This window comes from Alosa pseudoharengus, unplaced genomic scaffold, assembly GCF_046254945.1.
Source record: "Alosa pseudoharengus isolate Yale_2024_CS ecotype anadromous, Long Island Sound unplaced genomic scaffold, YU_APseudo_1.1 YU_APseudo_1.1_scf_3, whole genome shotgun sequence".
Taxonomy (NCBI): Eukaryota; Metazoa; Chordata; class Actinopteri; order Clupeiformes; family Clupeidae; genus Alosa; species Alosa pseudoharengus.
Genome location: NW_027468718.1, coordinates 10,066,485 through 10,086,797, shown reverse-complemented (window position 1 = coordinate 10,086,797; position 20,313 = coordinate 10,066,485). Strand labels below are relative to the sequence as shown.

General features: G+C 44.4%; 1 protein-coding gene across 1 annotated transcript in view; it reads left to right on the top strand.

Moving 5' to 3' along the window:
- The first annotated feature begins 2,822 nt into the window (after positions 1 to 2,822).
- Positions 2,823 to 20,313, top strand: part of LOC143100168 (zinc-binding protein A33-like) — a 20,479-nt gene continuing 2,988 nt past the window's right edge. The window contains exons 1-5 of the mRNA XM_076263136.1: positions 2,823 to 3,481; positions 6,978 to 7,049; positions 7,163 to 7,393; positions 12,285 to 12,307; positions 12,393 to 12,511. Coding sequence (XP_076119251.1) covers positions 3,086 to 3,481; positions 6,978 to 7,049; positions 7,163 to 7,393; positions 12,285 to 12,307; positions 12,393 to 12,511 — 841 coding nt within the window. The 5' untranslated portion in view covers positions 2,823 to 3,085. The remainder of the gene's footprint in view (positions 3,482 to 6,977; positions 7,050 to 7,162; positions 7,394 to 12,284; positions 12,308 to 12,392; positions 12,512 to 20,313) is intronic.

Here is a 20,313-nt window from a genome sequence, read left to right as displayed (position 1 = left end):
AACGCCTCGTTTGGCTTTTCCGAAAATTCCACTGTGTTCTTAGATGCCATTTCCATCGAGCTCGCAATGTCACAAGCAGTCTTAAAAGTTAAATCACGCTCTGTCAAAAGTCTTCTCTGAATGGCTTCGGTTCTCAGCCCACAGACAAATCTGTCCCTAAGAGCTTCATCTAAGTATCCAGAAAACTCACAGTATGTTGAAAGTTGTTTGAGTGCAACGATGTAATCGGCCACGCTTTCTCCGTCTTGCTGTTGTCTCCGTTGGAATCGGAATCGCTCCGCGATCACCATTGGCTTTGGTTTGTAGTGGTCAGTCAGTGCTTTACTGAGCAGTTTGTATGACATGGTGCTAGGTTTGGTCGGGGACGTTAAGTTCTTCAATAAACGATATGCTTCTGCCCCAATCATGGATAAAAATGTACTGACCTTTTTGTCAGAAGGCACAGCATTCGCAATTATCCACTGGTCAAAGCGTTCGAGATATGATTCAAAATCTTCATCTGATTCCTTATATTCCCCAATGCTTCCAATTTGGAAAGACGCCATAATGCTAGCAATAAAGCACAGCTAACTTCACTTCACCTGGTTATTTTCGTTCGTGGCTTGTTCTTTTCTTCTGAAATTGTATCCCCTATCACTAGACGTGAGCCGTTTTCTCTCCCTTGACAATCAATCCCATCCTCGTCGCCACTGTTATATCCGTGATATTATAATAATGAAGAAACTGAGGCCGTGTGCAGGTTAGGTTGTTTACTGAATCAAACCGCTTGCAGAACTACACACAGTACCCTACTTTTCCATGTATATTCCATTCGCCAGTAGGGGGCGATCAATTACCAACAGGTATATAACACCGGTCAAGGAAAAACATATTGACATTTGTCACGTTAGTCTATCTTAAAGTAAGCTACTCATCTTCCACAATCTATGCCTGACACCGCAGCCTCTGCATGGGTTGTAGCCAGGGTTGCCAACTCTCAGGCATCTGGCGTGACACTCACGCTTTCAGCACCAATCTCACGCTCTCACGCACACTCAAGATATGTCACGCCAAATCCATTCTTTTTTTTTTGCAATCCGTTCATTTTTTGTTGATGACTAGACTAGACCACAGCATTGTTTCTAAATGACAGGATACGAGTTTAAGGCATACATATGTCTAGACCAACAGCAGGTAGGTCTAATATCCGCCTACAACGTTCTCAGCGCAGTTTTCTCTGATTGTTGATTCGCTGACTGTTTAATCCGGTCCGCGACACCTTCACGAAACACGCTGCTAGACATGAGGCAGACCGACATAGTGTGGCCGCCCATTCTTCTCTAGGAACTACTCGCGAAGTAGCCTCACACACATCACATGAAATAACTTTTTCTCATCTTTTATAAGGTAGGCCTATAGCCGCTATTTGCTGCGATAAACGGTTCGCTAGAAAATTAACTTTCAAGAAATAATCATATTAGGCTACTATCTGCGCTCATTTCAATTCATATAGGAGGAATATTTCACAAACCTTTCGTTCTACACATGACAAACCGTAAACCAGAATAAACAGCAGACCTTACCGAACACAAAGGTGTAATGCAATCCCCTGTAATAAGCCGTTCCAGAGTAATCCGGTTTTGAAATGGTAGCAAATTTCTATATTGTCTCCAATTTTGGGCTTTAAGTGTCTTAAAACTGAGCTGTGCTTAAATACCTACATATGTGTAAATATTAAAATCAGAGGATATACAGTTCATGGCTAAGAGTTTGTCGATGTAGCCATAATGATTTGCTTTCACAAAATGCATGCATGTATTTAAGTGTCTTAAAAAAGAGTGCTTATATTGGTCAATGCATAATTTCATAACAGGCCAAATAGAAAATAAATGTTAAATGTTACATTTATGATTATGAGTTCTGTCATAATCATATGAGTTCTGTCCAACATTGATGGTAGGTTTAGAAAAAAAGTCAGCACATTTGAATCATATTGCAATAATACCAATATCATTTTGGTCATGATTTTTCATCAAATGTTCATACTGTATCTCTAGTGGCTGGTAGACTTTGGAATCCACCAGCCACAATGGTAGGTGGAAAAAAATATTTTAGGCTATTTCCATCCCTGATACATATGTACACTCATACACACATTCATAAGTCTCAATCTGTCCATTTCTTTCCACAAAACTAGCCAGAAGTCATCATTTAAGGGGTTATTTTTCATTTTTTTCTACTGAGCTACTACCTTTTTCGGGTGGGCAGGGGGGCCCTTTTCATGTCTGTGCCCAGGGGCCCAGTGGCTCATAATCCTTCCATGCCACGGGGTTAAAACACTGGTCTTGTTTTCAAGTGCAATCAATAATTTAATTGTACATTTTGAAGAAACTTTTCCATTCTATTAGGTTTAAAAAAAAAAAAAAAAAAAAACATAAATCAGGGATTATACTGTACATAGCAAAAAAGTCAGGGGACAGACATTTTTAAGGTTTAGGGAAAAATTTAACGCACACGCACTATGACTTCACAAAATCTCACTCCAGCCAAACACCCGAAGTTGGCAACCCTGTTGTAGCCTACCATGTGAGGGAGTTCTCCCCTCCCAAAAAGAGTTGGTTGGGTCCATAATGAGAGTCTGTGTGTAATCCACTGATCTGGGGTCAGTCTCTGTGTGTCTGTCAGGTTCAGTTCACACCCACAACTGGAACTTTGAACTGAACTCCAGTGGAGTGGCAGCAGTGAACAAGGAACTGGTCTGGCAACTAAGATTGACCAATCAGAATTGAGAATCCTTCTTTACCTTAGTCCCTCCCTGTCACTGGCTGCCACCAGAGCAGGAAGTGAAGTTGTGTGGCAGGTTGATTCTCTGTCCTAGACACTCATGCGGGGAACAGGAAACTTTGAACCCTCTTCAACAATATTTGGACCACTGAGGAAAACTTTTTGATGCTGGTGAGGTTGAAAGTTTTTTGGATTAAAGTGTAAAACAGAGACGGGTTTGAGTTTATAATTGACACGTCTGCTCTGACTGCTGAAAGTGAAAGTGAAGCTGGTGAACCAGACTGAGGACAACAAACAGGAGAGACTTTACTGCAGAGACAAAATGACTTCTAAACTGGAGGAGGATCTCACATGTCCTGTGTGCTGTGAAATCTACAAGAATCCCGTCATTTTAACATGTGCACACAGCATCTGTAAAGCCTGTCTGCAGCAGTTCTGGGAGAGCAAAGGATCCAGAGAATGTCCCTACTGCAGGAGGAAGTGCTCTAAAGGAGTATATCCTCCTAACATGGCGTTAAGGAACCTGTGTGAGACCTTCTTACAGGAGATCAGTCAGAGAGCTTCAGCAGGGTCTGAGGTGCTCTGCAGTCTGCACAGTGAGAAACTCAAGCTCTTCTGTCTGGAGGATAAGCAGCCTGTGTGTCTGGTGTGTCAGACGTCTAAGAAACATAAGAATCACACCTTCAGTCCCATAGATGAAGCAGCACAGGACCGTAAGGTAAGAATCTACTGGTAATACTGGTAGTGGGCATGGCCGTAGCTACCATAGAGGACACCGAGGTCATGTCCTCGGTATTTTTTTCGTTTCGTTTCATTTATTAAGTAGGCTACAAATAGGCCTAGCCAACGAGACAATTATCTTTGCATCAACGGACCGTCACGTGATAGCCTACCTCTGACATGTCAAAACGAAAGTAGAGTCGAGTCGGCTATCGCGGAGTGTGTCCTAAACTAATTAACGAACGCAACGCAGCTCACATAGTTTAAAAATAAACTTCAAAATAAACTTGACGTCTTGTTAATTTCTGCCAGTAGGCTAATCTTATTCACCTGACCTGAACAAAGGCTGTCACAAAGTTAACGTTTGGAAAGCCAGCAGAAGAGCAGACAGAGAAGGAGGGAAGGTGAGAAATGTAGGCCTAATGGTTGAATACAATAACTAGATGCAATAGGGCTACTACCAATGAGATGCTAAATAATGAAAATGTATGTTGAAATTCAGTGGAGATGCAGTTAGCTAACCTGCATTGAAAACGAAGCTATATCAATGTTATATAGGATGGATAATGTTGTGAAGGATATTATCTCATGGCACAAATATTACCTATTGTCAAATGATATCAATTATTGTTCAGTAATTTAGAGACGTGTTGTTTTAAGAAATCCAACACAGGAGACAGGGGATAGAAATCAGGCAGTTGAGAAGAAAGAGGAGCTAGGGAAATGATAGGTGAAGGGCCCTCCCAAGTGAGAGTCAAGATGTGACACTCACTGTGTCAGAAGGTAGCTTACAAGATCTGCAGCCTATGACCCTGCAAATCATGCAACATTTGCTACACTGATGAGGAGAAGCAGCTCATTCTTAATAACAGATGGAGCAGGGTCCAGTATAAATATCCAAAGCCAATTTGGGAAAAGGCTCAGATATACAGGTGCATCTAAAAATAATAATATTGTGGAAAAGTGTGTTGGTTCAAGTTATAAACAAAACATGTTATAATCTGAACAAATATATGGTTGTTGGCAAAATGGGGGGGCTCGGAAGAACCTCCTAGCATTTTGGGGTGCCCAAAATTTCTAGCGACGCCCCTGACCTCGATATTTGAAAAATCCTGGCTACGGCCTTGGTAGTGGGCTCTAAAGACACACATCTTGATCTGTTCACCCATAAGTGAGACAGTCATGGCAGAAGGTATTGTAATGCCTTTAATGCACCAGTAGATGGCACTCTACACCATGCTGTTACAAGTGTGTTGCGCAACATCCAGACCTCTGAGCTGAGATTCTCGGATTCTCTTCACTCCCACTCTATGTGTACAGCAGCAAACTTTCCTTAACCCTCATAGGGTGTTCGTTTTTTTGTTACACAGGAGGTGCTGCTGGGTCTAGTGGACCCATTGCATTTTAGGCCTTTTAATTCAACATAATCAAACTTTTTTTTTAAATACTCACTAGATGGTTACTTCATCCCAATTGCAAGTAATATAAACAACACATATGTTAAATGTGTTGCCTTTACCTTTGTTAAATCACAATTATGAATAGAAGTGCCACTCGTTTTTGTTTATTTTTGTATTAAAATATAACAAAATAAGGAAATGCATCATGAAACGGGCATAACTGGAAAATAATCAACAATTGTACAAATGAAGCAAGTTTTATTTATTTGAATTTCATTAGAAATTGAACATACTCAATAACATCTGTCTGAACAACACATTGAAGCCATTGAACATGGCAATTTTATACCAGACTATACCACATATGAGGAGCAGAGTCTCACTGTGTGTGTATTGCATATGTATTTTTTGATAGGGGATGGCATGAAAAGGTAAAAAGAAGAATTGATGTCTTGTGCATGAGTGACATGCACAAGACATCGAGCATGTAGGTCCTGGTAGTATCCGAATCACATTGGCAGCCATGCAGGGGGGTTCATTTCTTGAGCAGAAAGACCATTCAATTCTACCATTTTTTGACATCCATATGTTGTCATTTGCAAGCTGCGGACAGTCTAGTCCAATGTCTGGCTGCTCAATGGCTGGTTCTATGGCTGGCTGCTCAACGGCTGGTCCTGCGGCTTGCTGCTCATCGGCTGGTCCTGAGGTTCGCTTGCATTTCGGAGCTGGCTGACAGGCTGGTCCTATGGCTGGCTGCTCACGATCTGGTCCTGAGGCCTGCTTGCATTTTGAAGCTGACTGACGAGCTGGTCCTGTGGCTTGCTGCTTATTGGCCGGTCCTGGGGCTGGCGGGCTGGTCCTGAGGTTCGCTTGCGTTTCGATGTAGGCTGACGGGGTAGTCCTACAGCTAGCTGCTTGCGGGCTGATCCTGGCTGCTTGCGGGCTGGTCCTGGCTGCTCACGGGATGGTCCTGGCTGCTTGCAGGCTGGTCCTGGCTGCTCACGGACTGGTCTGCTTGCTGGGTGGTCCTGGCTGCCCACGGAATGGTCCTAGGGCTGGCTGCTTGCGGGCTGGTCCTGGGGCTGGCTGATCACGGGCTGGTCCTGACTGCTTACGGAATGGTCCTGTTCCTGGTCCTGGCTGCTTGCGGGCTGGTCCTGGCTGCTCACGGGATGGCCCTGGCTGCTTGCGGGATGGTCCTGGCTTCTTGCGGGCTGGTCCTGGTTGCTCACGGGATGGTCCTGGGGCTGGGTGCTTGCAGGCTTGTTCTGGCTGCTGAAGGGCTAGTCCTGAGGCTCTTACGTTTCTGAGCTGGCTGATGCTTATCCTCCTCTTCAAACTCAGTGTCGGACTGAATTTTCAGAAATGTTATCCTCATTTCTTTGAAACTATTTGCTCTGCATCACCATCAAAACCCTCTGACACACACACACACACACACACACAGGACCTGATTTCCACACTTTAACTAGTTCCGGGTCCAGTGGACCCGAACATCCTGTGTGTAATATAAATGTGAAGGGGGGGTATGCAGGGGGGGGTCATTGAAAATGTTTTCTGATTTATGTTCCTCATGGAAAATCAGCCAAGGCCAATGAATCTTAGTTTTAAAAAATAATTATTTGTATCATTTTTATTAAGCTAAAAACTGAAAACGGGTCCCACAGACCCGAACACCTTATAAGGGTTAAACTTTCTCTAACAGAAAGTACAAGTTGATATCACCACTGTCTGCAAATCTCTTGCAGTTATTATATGAGATGTGGTGTAATTAGCCTATGCACTACAATTTTACACAATTTCCTTTAAATCATTGAAATATACATTTTCCCACATTAATTGTGCCTTACATTCTGTATCTTAACATCTCTAATATCCCTTAATGTGCAACACCCATATACATTTTCTACATGTTGTGTTGCCCCATGCCATCACCATATCAGTTCTGAATCTACATGTATGCACATATATATCTACATATTCCCTCACACACTCCCTACACATGCAGCAACTTGGTTTCATAGCGCCAGTATTGTTAGTGTACTGCAGTGTAGACTGAACATTGTGCTCATTCATTCCAAAATCCAACTGCAGCCCTTACAGAAGAAACTGGAGACCTTTGAAGAAGTTAAACTCATCTGTGACCAAACAGCAACACATATTAAGGTGAGATCTGGATTATTTAATAAAGCAATTATATTTCTAATGTCATCATGTAAAAGCAAATCATTTCAAGAGTGATGATTGGATCAATAATTTTAGATTTTTTGTTTATTTAGACTCAGACTCAACACACAGAGCGGCAGATCAAGGAGGAGTTTGAGAAGCTTCACCAGTTTCTACGAGATGAAGAGGCAGCCAGGATAGCTGCACTGAGGGAGGAAGAGGAGCAGAAGAGTCAGATGATGAAGGAGAAGATTGAGAAGATGAGCAGAGAGATCTCATCTCTTTCAGACACAATCAGAGCCATAGAGGAGAAGATGGGATCTGATGACATCACATTCCTGCAGGTAGGAACCATCCGCCGTCTGTATAATGAAGTGTGTCAAAGCCAGGGTATGCTGTGACACAAAAGTGGCTCTGTTTTAGCGTCGCTGTATCACCACGGTGTCTTATACTGCCAACCAAACCTGGTCGGAACAGGTTATGTGCTAAGTTATAGCTCAAATCGTGTAAAACTACTGCCTACTGACCAATCAGTTATCTTGAAACTAAGTCATCTCACGTGTAGGAGTGGGCGCTCCGCCTCTCCAAACATTTTGGATCTCACAGGCGCTTTAACAGTGTTGTGCGTGCAAATACACCACTATGGACGTGCATACCATACAACATCTGATGACAATCGATGTATTTGATGTTGTAGGCTAGACAGTAAAAATGACTGCAGTGTACCTAGATTACGCTATCGCTCATAAATGCGGAAGTAATCATTCTTGAATATAGGCGGTCTGTGCGTCTTCACGTTTCACGATTGGCCAACATCATCCCAACACCAAGAATGCGAACAGATCTAAGCTGAAAGCTAGTTTGACAAATATATCACATAACTGCTATCGTGTTAACACTTTATAATAACTAGATGTACCGCAGAGCGGTACAAAATATGACCGCCGCCCAGTCCAGCACATTTTTTCCACAAAAAGAAATCACGCTGAAAGGCCTATATGATTCTAACTGTCTCACTAAATGTCATTATCCACACTCAATTCTCACTGGTATCTGCTAGACAACAAGTACCAAAACATGATTAGTTCATAGATTTCACATGAAAAATTCATTTTATACAATCCCACCTCCATCTTGCCTGTTCATAATTCTGAGAAATTCTTGATTGTTTGTGTTATGTTTATGTTATGTGTGTGTGTGTGTGTGTGTGTGTGTGTGTGTGTATCTGTTTGTGCACATGTGTGCACATGAAATGGGTTAACATGACCCCTGGAGGCAAACATACGGAAAAAAATGGTCATCCTAGGCCCTACAGTTCTCAAGATATTCACAGAGAACTGTGTCTGCCCTACCCTCCTTTCGGGGGGTCCAGTCCAGCGGGGGGGCTACAGATCAAAACGAAAAATGACGGTTCCATGCTATCCATGTGGGGGTACATGCCCACCAAGTTTTGTGTACCCCGGTCTTTCAGTGTCCCGGGAATCCTTGTTTGTGTACGTCACTAAATGTACAAATAAATTATTTTATTGTAAGGCCCCCCATGAACGAAAGTACACAAAACTTGGCATGCATTCGGAGGGTGTCATAATGATCCTACACTTTTAATTTCGTGCAGTTTTGACCTTGTCAGCCAGAGATATTGTGATGAAAACACCTAATTTTTTGCTTTTTAATTTTTTAACTAGGTGGCGCTATACATGAAATAAGTGGTAATGGGATGGGTTGACATGCCCCCTTAAGACCAACATACATAAAAAAGGTGGACCTCCTAGGCCCTACGGTTCTCGAGATATTAACAGAAAACTGTCTCTGGCCACCTACAGGCCAGTTGGTGTATAGTAACATAAATTAATTTATTGTGTGGCCCCCCATGAACGGAATTCCACGAAACTTGGCGTGCATACAGAAGGTGTCATAATGATCCTACACTTCCAATTTTGTGCAGTTTTGACTATGTTAGGTCACAGATACCTTCGATTACAACACCTCATTTTTACTTTTTTGTGTTTAACTAGGTGGCGCTATACATGAAATGAGTGGTTATGGAATGGGTTGACATGGCCCTTTGAGATCAACATACAAAAAAAAATGGTCCTCCTAAACCCTACGGTTTTCGAGATATTCACAGAAAACTGTGTCTGCCCTACCCTCCTTTCGGGGGGTCCAGTCCAGCGGGGGGGCTACAGATCAAAACGAAAAACGATGGTTCCATGCTATCCATGTGGGGTTACATGCCCACCAAGTTTCGTGTGCCCCGGTCTTTCAGTGTCCCGGGAATCATTGACAGAAATTTGGGCATGCGAAAAAGAAAAAAAAAAGAAAGAAAAAAAATCTGACTAAACCTATATGACCGCCGCTTCGCTGCGCGGCGGTCATAACTACACACAATTCATCATTTATTAAGCCTTTGTTACTTATTAGTTAATGGTTTGGTCATCATTAGTAATTTCTTGTTCATGCATAATTAATCATCAGTAAAGCATTTGTTCACACAGTTATAAATGGTTTATTCATTGTAAATAAGCATATCCAAAAAATATGTTTGTAAGTACATGATGTATACTTAATAAATAATGAAACAACCACTTATAAATGAAATTAGTTTCCCATTATAAACCAATTGCAAACTATTACAAAATGCTTTGTTCATCATTTGTTAAGCATTGCACCTATGTTAATTCTCATAAATAAAGTATTTGTACACACATGTGACGAGGCAAAGAATATTTGCTTTCTTGGCAGTTCATTACCAGCATTTACAGAGAACAATACACACAATTTGGAATGGGTCAGCTTATAGGGGGCAGCCGTGGCCCACTGGTTAGTCCTTCGGACTTGAAACCGGAGGGTTGCCAGTTCGAACCCCGACCAGTAGGCACGGCTGAAGTGCCCTTGAACAAGGCACCTAACCCCACACTGCTCCCCGAGCGCCGCTGTTGTTGCAGGCAGCTCACTGCGCCGGGATTAGTGTGTGCTTCACTTCACTGTGTGCTGAGTGTGTTTCACTAATTCACGGATTGGGATAAATGCAGAGACCAAATTTTCCTCACGGGATCAATAGAGTACATATACTTATATACTTATATATACTTACTATACCCAGTGGCTATACTACACAACTTGGGTGGCATAACATAAACCCTTTCATCCCGACAACACAACAGCCGGCTAGTTTACACACATACATAACAAGTCACTCACCGGTGAGTAACGCATAACATTAGGGAGCTTACCCAGTATTTTAATGCACTGCATGAAGGTAAGCATACAGTAACAGTAACACATTTCCCTGTCAGCATGTCTGAGCCATGCTGGTTTGTTCATAGTAAATAAGCCTATATCTAAAATATGTTTATGAATTGTTAATACTTAATAAATTATGCAATAATATTTTGTTGATGAAGTACTATTTCCATTATTTAACAGTTGTTACATACACATGCACTAATGATTAGTTAGGGTGAGGATACATATTTTATAAATGTGTGGGTGTATTGGTGGATTGGTAGCATTATAGACAATCTGTTGTCCTCCCTGGTTAATTTCCAAGTCTGTGTGCACTTTGGATAAAATCATCTGTTTAATAATCACTTTACTTGTTACTTTACAATCAAAAATGAAAAACTTAAAGCAACACCAAAGAGTTTTTTGTACCTTAAAATAATGTTTCCAAAATTGTTTCAGTGGTTCATTAACTCGTAACAGGATGAACTGCACTTCTGCATTCGCTTTACGACCCTCTATCGGCTATAACCACACTATGCAAGTTTGCCAGATCGGGTAGCGGATCTGTAGTTCGATGGAATGAGACATAAGAAACTACAAATGTGACTTGCTTCTGATGTCGCAATACATCATACTTTCATAAAATCATGCAACATACTCTACCTTGTCTGTGGACATCGTTATTTACAAAGCCGCTGGAAAATCAAATAATGTGCGTGCGACAGAGGTAAAGTGCTTTGGTGTTGCTTTAAGCTTGACATGGAGGAGGGGGGGCAGGATTGTACAGTTTCCAAAATACCTAATTATAACAACTAGTGCAGTGCCCGTTCAAACATGCTATTCCTGTAGCCCAATTACATGCCTGCAGGTAGGCCTGCTTTAAAAATAGGATGTTAGGGAAAAACATAATTCCAGGTAAGCATTCAATAATGAATAGGCCTACAGATAATATAATAAATGTGAAGTGAGCAGAATTTAAGCATGGCTGCATGTGACATTTTTTACAAATCAAAATGACATAATCCTAACAGCTGTTTTGAGTCAAGGCTATATGCTTAGCCTATTGAATAACCTGATGATAGAGAAAACAAACCATTTTGTGGAATGATGCATCATATGGAATTTGCAACGGTGTGACTCAAAAACAGTCTCTGGTGGCCTATAAGTGACATCACACTCTGTCTGCCACTCGTTGCTTATCGCTGGTTATGCTTTGCATGTGTGGCATTCTGAGACGTTCTTTAATTCGGGACCATTATCGCTCGTTTCAATTTAGGACCTTGCAGTTGGAATTGTCGTTTGTTTATTCAAAGTCTAAAGACAGTCCAAAGTAACCTGGGCTATTCATAAGTGACATCACACTGTCTGCCACTCGTTGCTTGTCGCTGGTTATGCTTTGCATGTGTGGCATTCTGGGACGTTCTTTGATTCGGGACCATTATCGCTCGTTTCAATTTAGGACCTTGCAGTTTGAATTGTCGTGTGCTTATTCAAAGTCTAAAGACAGTTCAAAGTAGCCTGGGCTATTCGAAGTGTCCGCTTATTGCACATCATTTTTTACGTCATTTTGAAGAGCCACCGCATATAGCCTACCTGTGTGTGTTGGCATGTTGGCGTGTTGTTGCAAAATCCGTGGAATTATCTTGCACTCGCTTAAGTTTTTACCCGTGTAACCTACACTGATCCAATTCTGCTTACAGTCCTACAGTGCTGTGTGGGAGGGGGAGTGGCTAGCGGCGAAAGCCAATGCGTGCTTCTTTTGCCGATATAGGCTATTTAACGATATCTTTTGCATTTCTTATTCAAACAACGTAAAATTCGGCAGTGCACTTACTCATGCCCGTAGCAAGACACCTGCCAAGTTTGTAATCAGTCTGACAAACGGTCAGCGAGATATGCGTGCCACAGACACACACACACACACACACACACACACACACAGACACACAGACGCTTCTTGCTTTATAGATAGATAATGGCTGACATATTCTTTCTATTCTTATTTTCCAGAGCTACAAGAGCACAGTGGAAAGGTGAGTGATCTGCCTCCTGTCTCTCTCTTCTCTGTGGTTCTGAACCCAAACCCACAGCAGCACTGACTTCTGAATGTTATTCCAGAGCCCAGTGCACACTGCAGGATCCAGGGAGGGTTTCAGGAGCTCTGGTCAACGTGGCAAAGCACCTGGGCAACCTGAAGTTCAGAGTCTGGGAGAAGATGCAGGAGACTGTTCAGTACAGTGAGTAGCCTGCTGTTTCCACATAACCAAACACACATAAGCAATGTTAGGAATGAGGAGAGGATAGACTGCTACTGGAGTAGATGGTACAGTTACATTTGTTCAGGGGTTATTAGCAGCTTAAAGCGCCTTTGTTTACAAATCAGAGACCATCAGATACATTACTCACTGCAGTACACACTACACTACACACTGCACTAAACACTGCACTACACACTGCACTAAACACTGCACTACACACTGCACTACACACTACACTGCACTACACACTGCACTACACACTGCACTACACACTACACTACACACTGCACTACACACTGCACTGCACACTACACACTGCACTACACACTGCACTACACACTGCACTACACACTGCACACTACACACTGCACTACACACTGCACTACACGCTGCACTGCACACTACACACTGCACTACACACCTCATTACACACTGCATTACACACTGCACTACACACTGCATTACACACTGCATTACACACTGCACTACACACTGCACTACACATTACACTACACACTGCACTACACACTACACTACACACTACACTACACACTGCACTACACACTGCACTACACAATGCACTACACACTGCATTGCACACTACACTACACACTGCACTACACACTACACACTGCACTACACTACACACTGCACTACACACTACACACTGCACTACACACTGCACTACACACTAACACTACACACTACACTACACACTGCACTACACACTGCATTACACACTACACTACACTACACACTACACACTACACACTACACACTACACACTGCACTACACACTACACACTGCACTACACACTACACAATGCACTACACACTGCACTACACACTACACACTACACACTGCACTACACACTGCACTACACACTACACACTGCACACTGCACTACACACTACACACTGCACTACACACTACACACTGCACTACACACTACACACTACACACTACACACTACACACTACACACTACACACTACACACTACACACTACACACTGCACTACACACTGCACTACACACTACACACTACACACTGCACTACACACTGCACTACACACTACACAATGCACTACACACTGCACTACACACTACACACTGCACTACACACTACACACTGCACTACACACTACACACTACACACTGCACTACACACTACACACTGCACTACACACTACACACTGCACTACACACTACACACTGCATTACACACTACACTACAAACTGCACTGCACACTGGACTACACACTGCACTACACACTACACACTGCACTACACACTACACACTGCATTACACACTACACTACACACTACACACTGCACTACACACTGCACTACAGCAGCCGTGGCCTACTGGTTAGCACTTTGGACCTGTAACCGGAGGGTTGCCGGTTCGAACCCCGACCAGTAGGCACGGCTGAAGTGCCCTTGAGCAAGGTACCTAACCCCTCACTGCTCCCCGAGCGCCGCTGTTGATGCAGGCAGCTCACTGCACTGAAATTAGTGTGTGCTTCACCTCACTGTGTGTACACTGTGTGTTTCACTAATTCACGGATTGGGATAAATGCAGAGACCAAATTTCCCTCACGGGATCAAAAGAGTATACTTATATACTTACACACTACACACTGCACTACACACTGCACTACACACTACACTACACTACACTACACTACACTACGCACTACACACTACACACTGCACTACACACTACACTACACACTGCACTACACACAACACACTGCACTACACACTACACACTGCACTATGCACTACACACTACAGCAGTGAGAGATTGTCCTCTACGGTCACGGTCTACACATGGTTAAAATGTTGAATTGTTTGCTTTCCTCTGTAGGCTTATTTAACCTGTTGAGGAGTGAATTATTTTCCTGTTTCCTTCTAGCCTGGCGGGGCCATCCTATATCATTGAGATGTATAGTCTGGCATCGAATCATTCACCTCGCTTAATCCAAGGGGCGGGCAGAGAATTGTCTTTCAAACTGCCTAGGCATGCAATAGGCCAGCGCTACGACCATATCCGTATCCGGTAGGCAAAATGGCAAACACATCCTTCTTAGAAAGGAATGACTTAAGTGCATTGTGTTGCTCAACTTTCAAAGAAAAGCACAAGTCCAACTCCTCCAAAGTTGACGCCAACGCCGATTCAAACAACCGCTCTTCGTTCGCCATAGCCACCTTCCTTGTTGTTCACCGTCACAGGACTGTCGTTATCCTGTTAAGCCCACCTTAAGACTCTCTAACGAAATAGAGCGCTGTGATTGGAGAACATCCACGGTGTTAAGGCAATAGAAATTCCTATGGTTCGATACTAGACGTACAGGCTGAGCAAATTAATTTGCCGCCGCTAGGGTGCGTCTAGATTTCTAGGCTAGTTTCCTTCTAGAATTCTACGCAAATGATCTATAGTTTCAGTGTCCTCAATACAGTCTATGGAGAAAATCTCTGAGGGTAATTGTCTTATCATAATGTGGAACTCTCGGTTCGCGAACATTCTAATCACATATTTGTGACCGTACTAGTCAACAGGTGTAATAAAAAATAAATCACTGTTTGGAACAGGGATTCAGTTAATGCGTAGAGCAGAGGTTCTCAACCTTTTTGAGGCTAAGGCACGTCATGATGAGTCGGGTTGGTGTGGGTGTTAAAAATCCTTCACTGAGGCCTATCATCTAAAATTTCAATTATCAATCTAAAACCGCTAACCGAAGCATTGAGAACTGTAAAAGGGCTATGCGTTGAGGGGGATGATGGTCATAGACCTTCCAGCACCAGGCAGAGAGGAACTCTTCAATTGGACAAGAATGGAGAGTATGGGGGGAGGTTGAGTACAGTGAAGAGTGGGTGTTCTGTAAACCAGTTGCGGACCAAAGCTGCCCTATGGAAGCTAACATTGTCCCATATGATGCCGTACTGTATCTGGTCTGCTCTGGTCTCTGAACATTAGTGAGCATGTTATGTAAGGTGTCCAGGAATGTAATGTGTGCAGTGTTATATGGGCCTAGGGTTGCATGATGGTGAACAACACCATTTTGACTTACAGTATAGCTGCACACATACGTAGTTATGTTACCACCACGTTGTCCTGGAACTTTGATTAGGCTAACACCCTCTGGCATTTTTGAGTAAAAGTTGGCAAACAGACTATTCTAGGGGTATTTTTTCTGCTGAATCCATTTTTGCTGTTTGCAAAGTTACTTGTATGTGACAATGATAATTGCATTATTTCAAACGGACAAACAGAATATCTAAAATGTGAGAGTCATGTTTGGAGTCAGGGTTAGGTCTGAGGTGTGGGCCGGTGTTTGCAGGAAGCCTGGGGCCCAGGGCAGCTCTGCAGGGCAAGACTAATTTGTGTTGATTTCTCTTCGGCTTTTAATTGTATACAACCTCATATTTTAGCAGATAGGCTTGCAAAGATTCACAACATTAATTTAGGGCTAATAGCATGGCTGGTTGACTTTTTAACTTTCAGATCTCAAAGGGTGAAGTTAATAACGTTTTCTCTGATGCTTTACTTAAGGACAATGACATTGACCATGGGCCAGTGGTGAGTGATTTCAGCAAATGGTGCAATGACTGCTTTTTAAACATAAATGTGACAAAGACAAGGAAATGATAATTGATTTTAGGAAACAACGCTCCCCTCTTCCCCCTGCAGTCATAACTGGGCAGTCTGTTGACAGGGTTGAGGAGTACAAATACTTAGGGATCAAAATGGACAGTGAATTAAATGTTGAGTCACAATGTGACATGGTATGTTCCAAAGCCCACCAGCGTACATGCACTTTTTTAGGAAACTGAGGAACTTTAACATTGATCCTACTTTTATGAGGATGTTCTACACCTGTTTTATTGAGTCTGTTTTAACCTTTTCTTTTATTAGCCATTGTCTATAAAGAACAAAAACAGACTGGAGAGCATTGTTAAAGTATGTAGTAAGATTGCTGGCACTCATTTTACTGACCTCCACCATATCTTTGACACCAGAACGACCAGGAAAGCTTATTCGGTTGTTGCGGACCCCAGCCACCCCCTGTTTGTGGAGTTTAGACTCCTCCCCTCAGGGCGGAGGTACACAATGCCAAGATGTAGGACAACAAGGTTTAAGAATTCATTTGTCCCCACTGCCATTTCCCTGATTAACAAATAGAGAGGGTGGGTGTATGCATGCTGCCCAGGGCCTAGCAGAGCTCTACAGGGCAGCCCTGGGGTCAGAAGACAGCCTGGGCCTGTGCTGGAGTCAGTGTTAGGCTGGGCCTGTGCTGGAGTCAGTGTTAGGCTAGGCCTGTGCTGGAGTCAGTGTTAGGCTGGGCCTATGCTGGAGTCAGTGTTAGGCTGGGCCTATGCTGGAGTCAGTGTTAGGCTGGGCCTGTGCTGGAGTCAGTGTTAGGCTGGGCCTGTGGGCCTGTGCTGGAGTCAGTGTTAGGCTGGGCCTGTGCTGGAGTCAGTGTTAGGCTGGGCCTGTGCTGGAGTCAGTGTTATGCTGGGCCTATGCTGGAGTCAGTGTTATGCTGGGCCTGTGCTGGAGTCAGTGTTATGCTGGGGGTGAAGAGAGTGGTAAGGGTGGGTGTCTGCATGCTGCCCAGGGCCTAGCAGAGCTCTGTGTTGTTGTGATCATATTGGAGAATCTTCTCGTACCATTGTTTAAATAACATTTGCTTTTATATGGCGTGTGTGTGTGTGTTTGTCTATGTGTGTGTGTGTGTGTGTGTGTGTTTGTGTCTGTCTGTGTGTGTCTGTGCACACGTGTGTGACCAGTGCTAGTATATCTGATAAAGGAGAGGTAGTGTGTGTGTGTGTGTTTCTGTGTGTGTGACCAGTGCTAATATATCTGATAAGAGAGAGATAGTGTGTGTGTGTGTGTGTGTGTGTGTGTGTGTGTGTGTGTGTGTGTGTGTGTGTGTGTGTGTGTGTGTGTGTCAGAGTTTCCACTAGAAAAAATTGTCCCGGTCAAAGTGACCGGCAGAGGTTTCGTTTTCCGGACATTTTGATGATATGCCGGTCAAATATCCTATTAGCGCTTCTTAATTAGTCAAGTTGAGGAAAACTGGGGGGCACAGACCAAGGCTCAACAGGCACCTCTGGACTGGGCGCATGTGAAGGGCCATAAGGCCCAAGAGGCGAAGGCAGAGTTTCCACTCCACCTGGGCGTGCAACGTGAAGCAACTGAGACATTGAGACGGTTGCCCTCCTGGAGTCCAGGACCATGCCCAGGAAGGTGGTGACCTGGGAAGGCTGGAGCCTGCTTTACTTGGGATTGGGGCGCAAGCCAAAGTCCTGAATGTGCTTCAACAGCAAGGCCACGTGTAGGCGGCATTGCACTTCTGAGGTTGCACAGATGAGCCAGTCGTCTAGATAGTTTAATATCCTCAGCCCCCTCTGCCTCCATGCACCTGGTGAAGGTTCGGGGGGCCAGAGAGATTCCAAATGGGGGGACTTGGAACTCGAAGACCTGACCCTCGAACGCAAACCTCAGGAACTGCCAATGCCCTGGCCATGGGTATCTGAAAATAAGCATCCTGTAGGTCGATGGTAGCAAACCAGTCCCCTGCATTGATGGCCTGCCGCACCCTCGGAACTGTGATGAACCTGCACCTCAGAGACCGGTGTACGTTGAGAGCCCTGAGGTCTAAAATAGGACGAAGGTCCTCTGTGTGCTTGGGTACAAGAAAACAACGGGAGAAGAACCCCGCTTGGGGGTCTGAACTCCTCACTTCCCTTATCGCCCTTTTGTCCAGGAGGGTGGACAGCTCTGCACATAAGGTCTGAGCGTGGGTCATGGTGGAGAGCACCCATGGATCTGCTCCAGCCAAGCCTTAATGCATCGAGCTGAGAGGTGAGGCTGGCTGGCCCGGAGATTGTCAGGAATGACGAGAGCACCTGGAGAGGCCACGGCTAGTAGCACGCTGGCCCCCTGGCCAGCTTGTGGGCGGCCACCCCGCCCCTGGGATGCCTGAAGCCGCTGCCTGAGATCAGTCGGCCCCCAAGACGGATGCCGCAAGGTAGGTGTTGGCTGAGGCGTGAATGCTCTAGGGCGCCTAGCGCCCCTGGTACGCCTGCCAAGAGACCCTCTCACCTCTTCTGCACAGGGCCAGCTGTCACGCGCCTGCTGTGGGCCGAACATGGACCCAGGCTCCACCGGCACTCTCAAAAGACGTTCTCTGTCTGCCTGCTGGAGCTGAGATTAAGACAGCCAGAGATGGCGTCTAGCTACTTAGAACTGAGGCAAGGAGCGGCCCGATGCCACTGCCTGCTCCTTAGACACTGCAGTGAGGTACACAGAGGCTGACTGGAGCTCTATCAAAAGAGTGGGATCACCGGCACTGCTTTGCAAGAGACCAGAGAGGTGTCGAACATACAGGGACAGAATGGCCGCTGTGTTAGCCAGGCGGCCTTGCATCACTATGGGCCTATGCATGGGCCAAGCTTACCCAGCAGCGCCTCCATAGTCCTGCCATTGGCACTGAGGCAGGAGGGACCACCAAAGAGGGAGTTGGGGGAGTTGAAGAGGGGCTCCAAAGCTTGATCCACTGTGGGCCCTTCAGCCCTTCACCATGCATGTTGGAAAGCACCTTAGCCTGGCCAGACCACCTATGAAAAGTAGTTGGGGAGGAAAACTGGTGACAGACCAAGTCACTAAAGTCTGGTAGGAGGGGAATAAGCGCCGCCACTGGGCGCTCAGTCATGTCTGTGTGGAACCTAGATGCAGAGGCAAGGGGCTTTTCTGGAAGGGGAATATCAAGAGCCCTGGATGCCCTGCCAAGGACCTCCTCAAACAGACGGGCCAGCTCGCCTCCCACGGGGCTGGCTACACAGGGCAGTGCACAAGGTAGCTCCTCTCCCTCAGACGCAAGAACCGTCTCAACGTCCACAATGGCCTCCTCATCTTCCTCCTCCAGCTCATGCGGACTGGTAGAAGGAGCAGGTTGGGGAACTGCAGGCCTTGTGCTAAGAGAAAAAAGTGAGGCTTGTAAGGCTGCTGAGGACTCCCCAAGCGCCCTGGCTACTCTTGCCATCTTCCTTGACGGAACCTCGGAAACAGGAGAACCCGCACGTTTACCAGAGAAAAAACGACAACGGGCTTCCCTTGTGTGCGTAGGCATAATTAAACAATTCATGCACGACTGGGGGGCACCAATAAAGCATGTTGGTGGCCCAAACACAACACACACTTATCAGGCCATCCAAATGTGCATGATCAGTTAGTGCCACAGCTACTATCTCTCACCAATTCCAAAAGCTTGTAAGGAGATCACCTTCTGTGGTTGCGTCAAGGGATGTCTAAGCCAGCGCTACAGTTGCAGGAAAAGTGGCATGTTATGCATGGAGTCATGCAGCTGCAGCAGCACCTGTCAGAACACTGCTGGAGAGGAGGAGGATGAGGATGATTAGGATAGCCTAAGTGTGTAGCCTACCTCTTCATACCAAGAAGTTTAAAGAATTGATTAGAACAGAATGGATTAATTACTAAATAAATAGGTAAATATGCATTATTAAATAAATAGTTAAAATACAGATAAATAGATAAATACAGATAAATAATATAAATATATAATTGAAATATGGTAATCAACCTTGCTTCTAAACATGTTTCAAGTAAATTCTTCAGAAAGCCATCAACCTGTTTCATGGTCCTCTTTTTTCATGAATTATTCATTATCCGAGACAACAATTTTAACCATGTACATTCATTTCAAGCATTTTCTCTAGTCTTGATCTTAAATCTGAGCATGACATTGAATT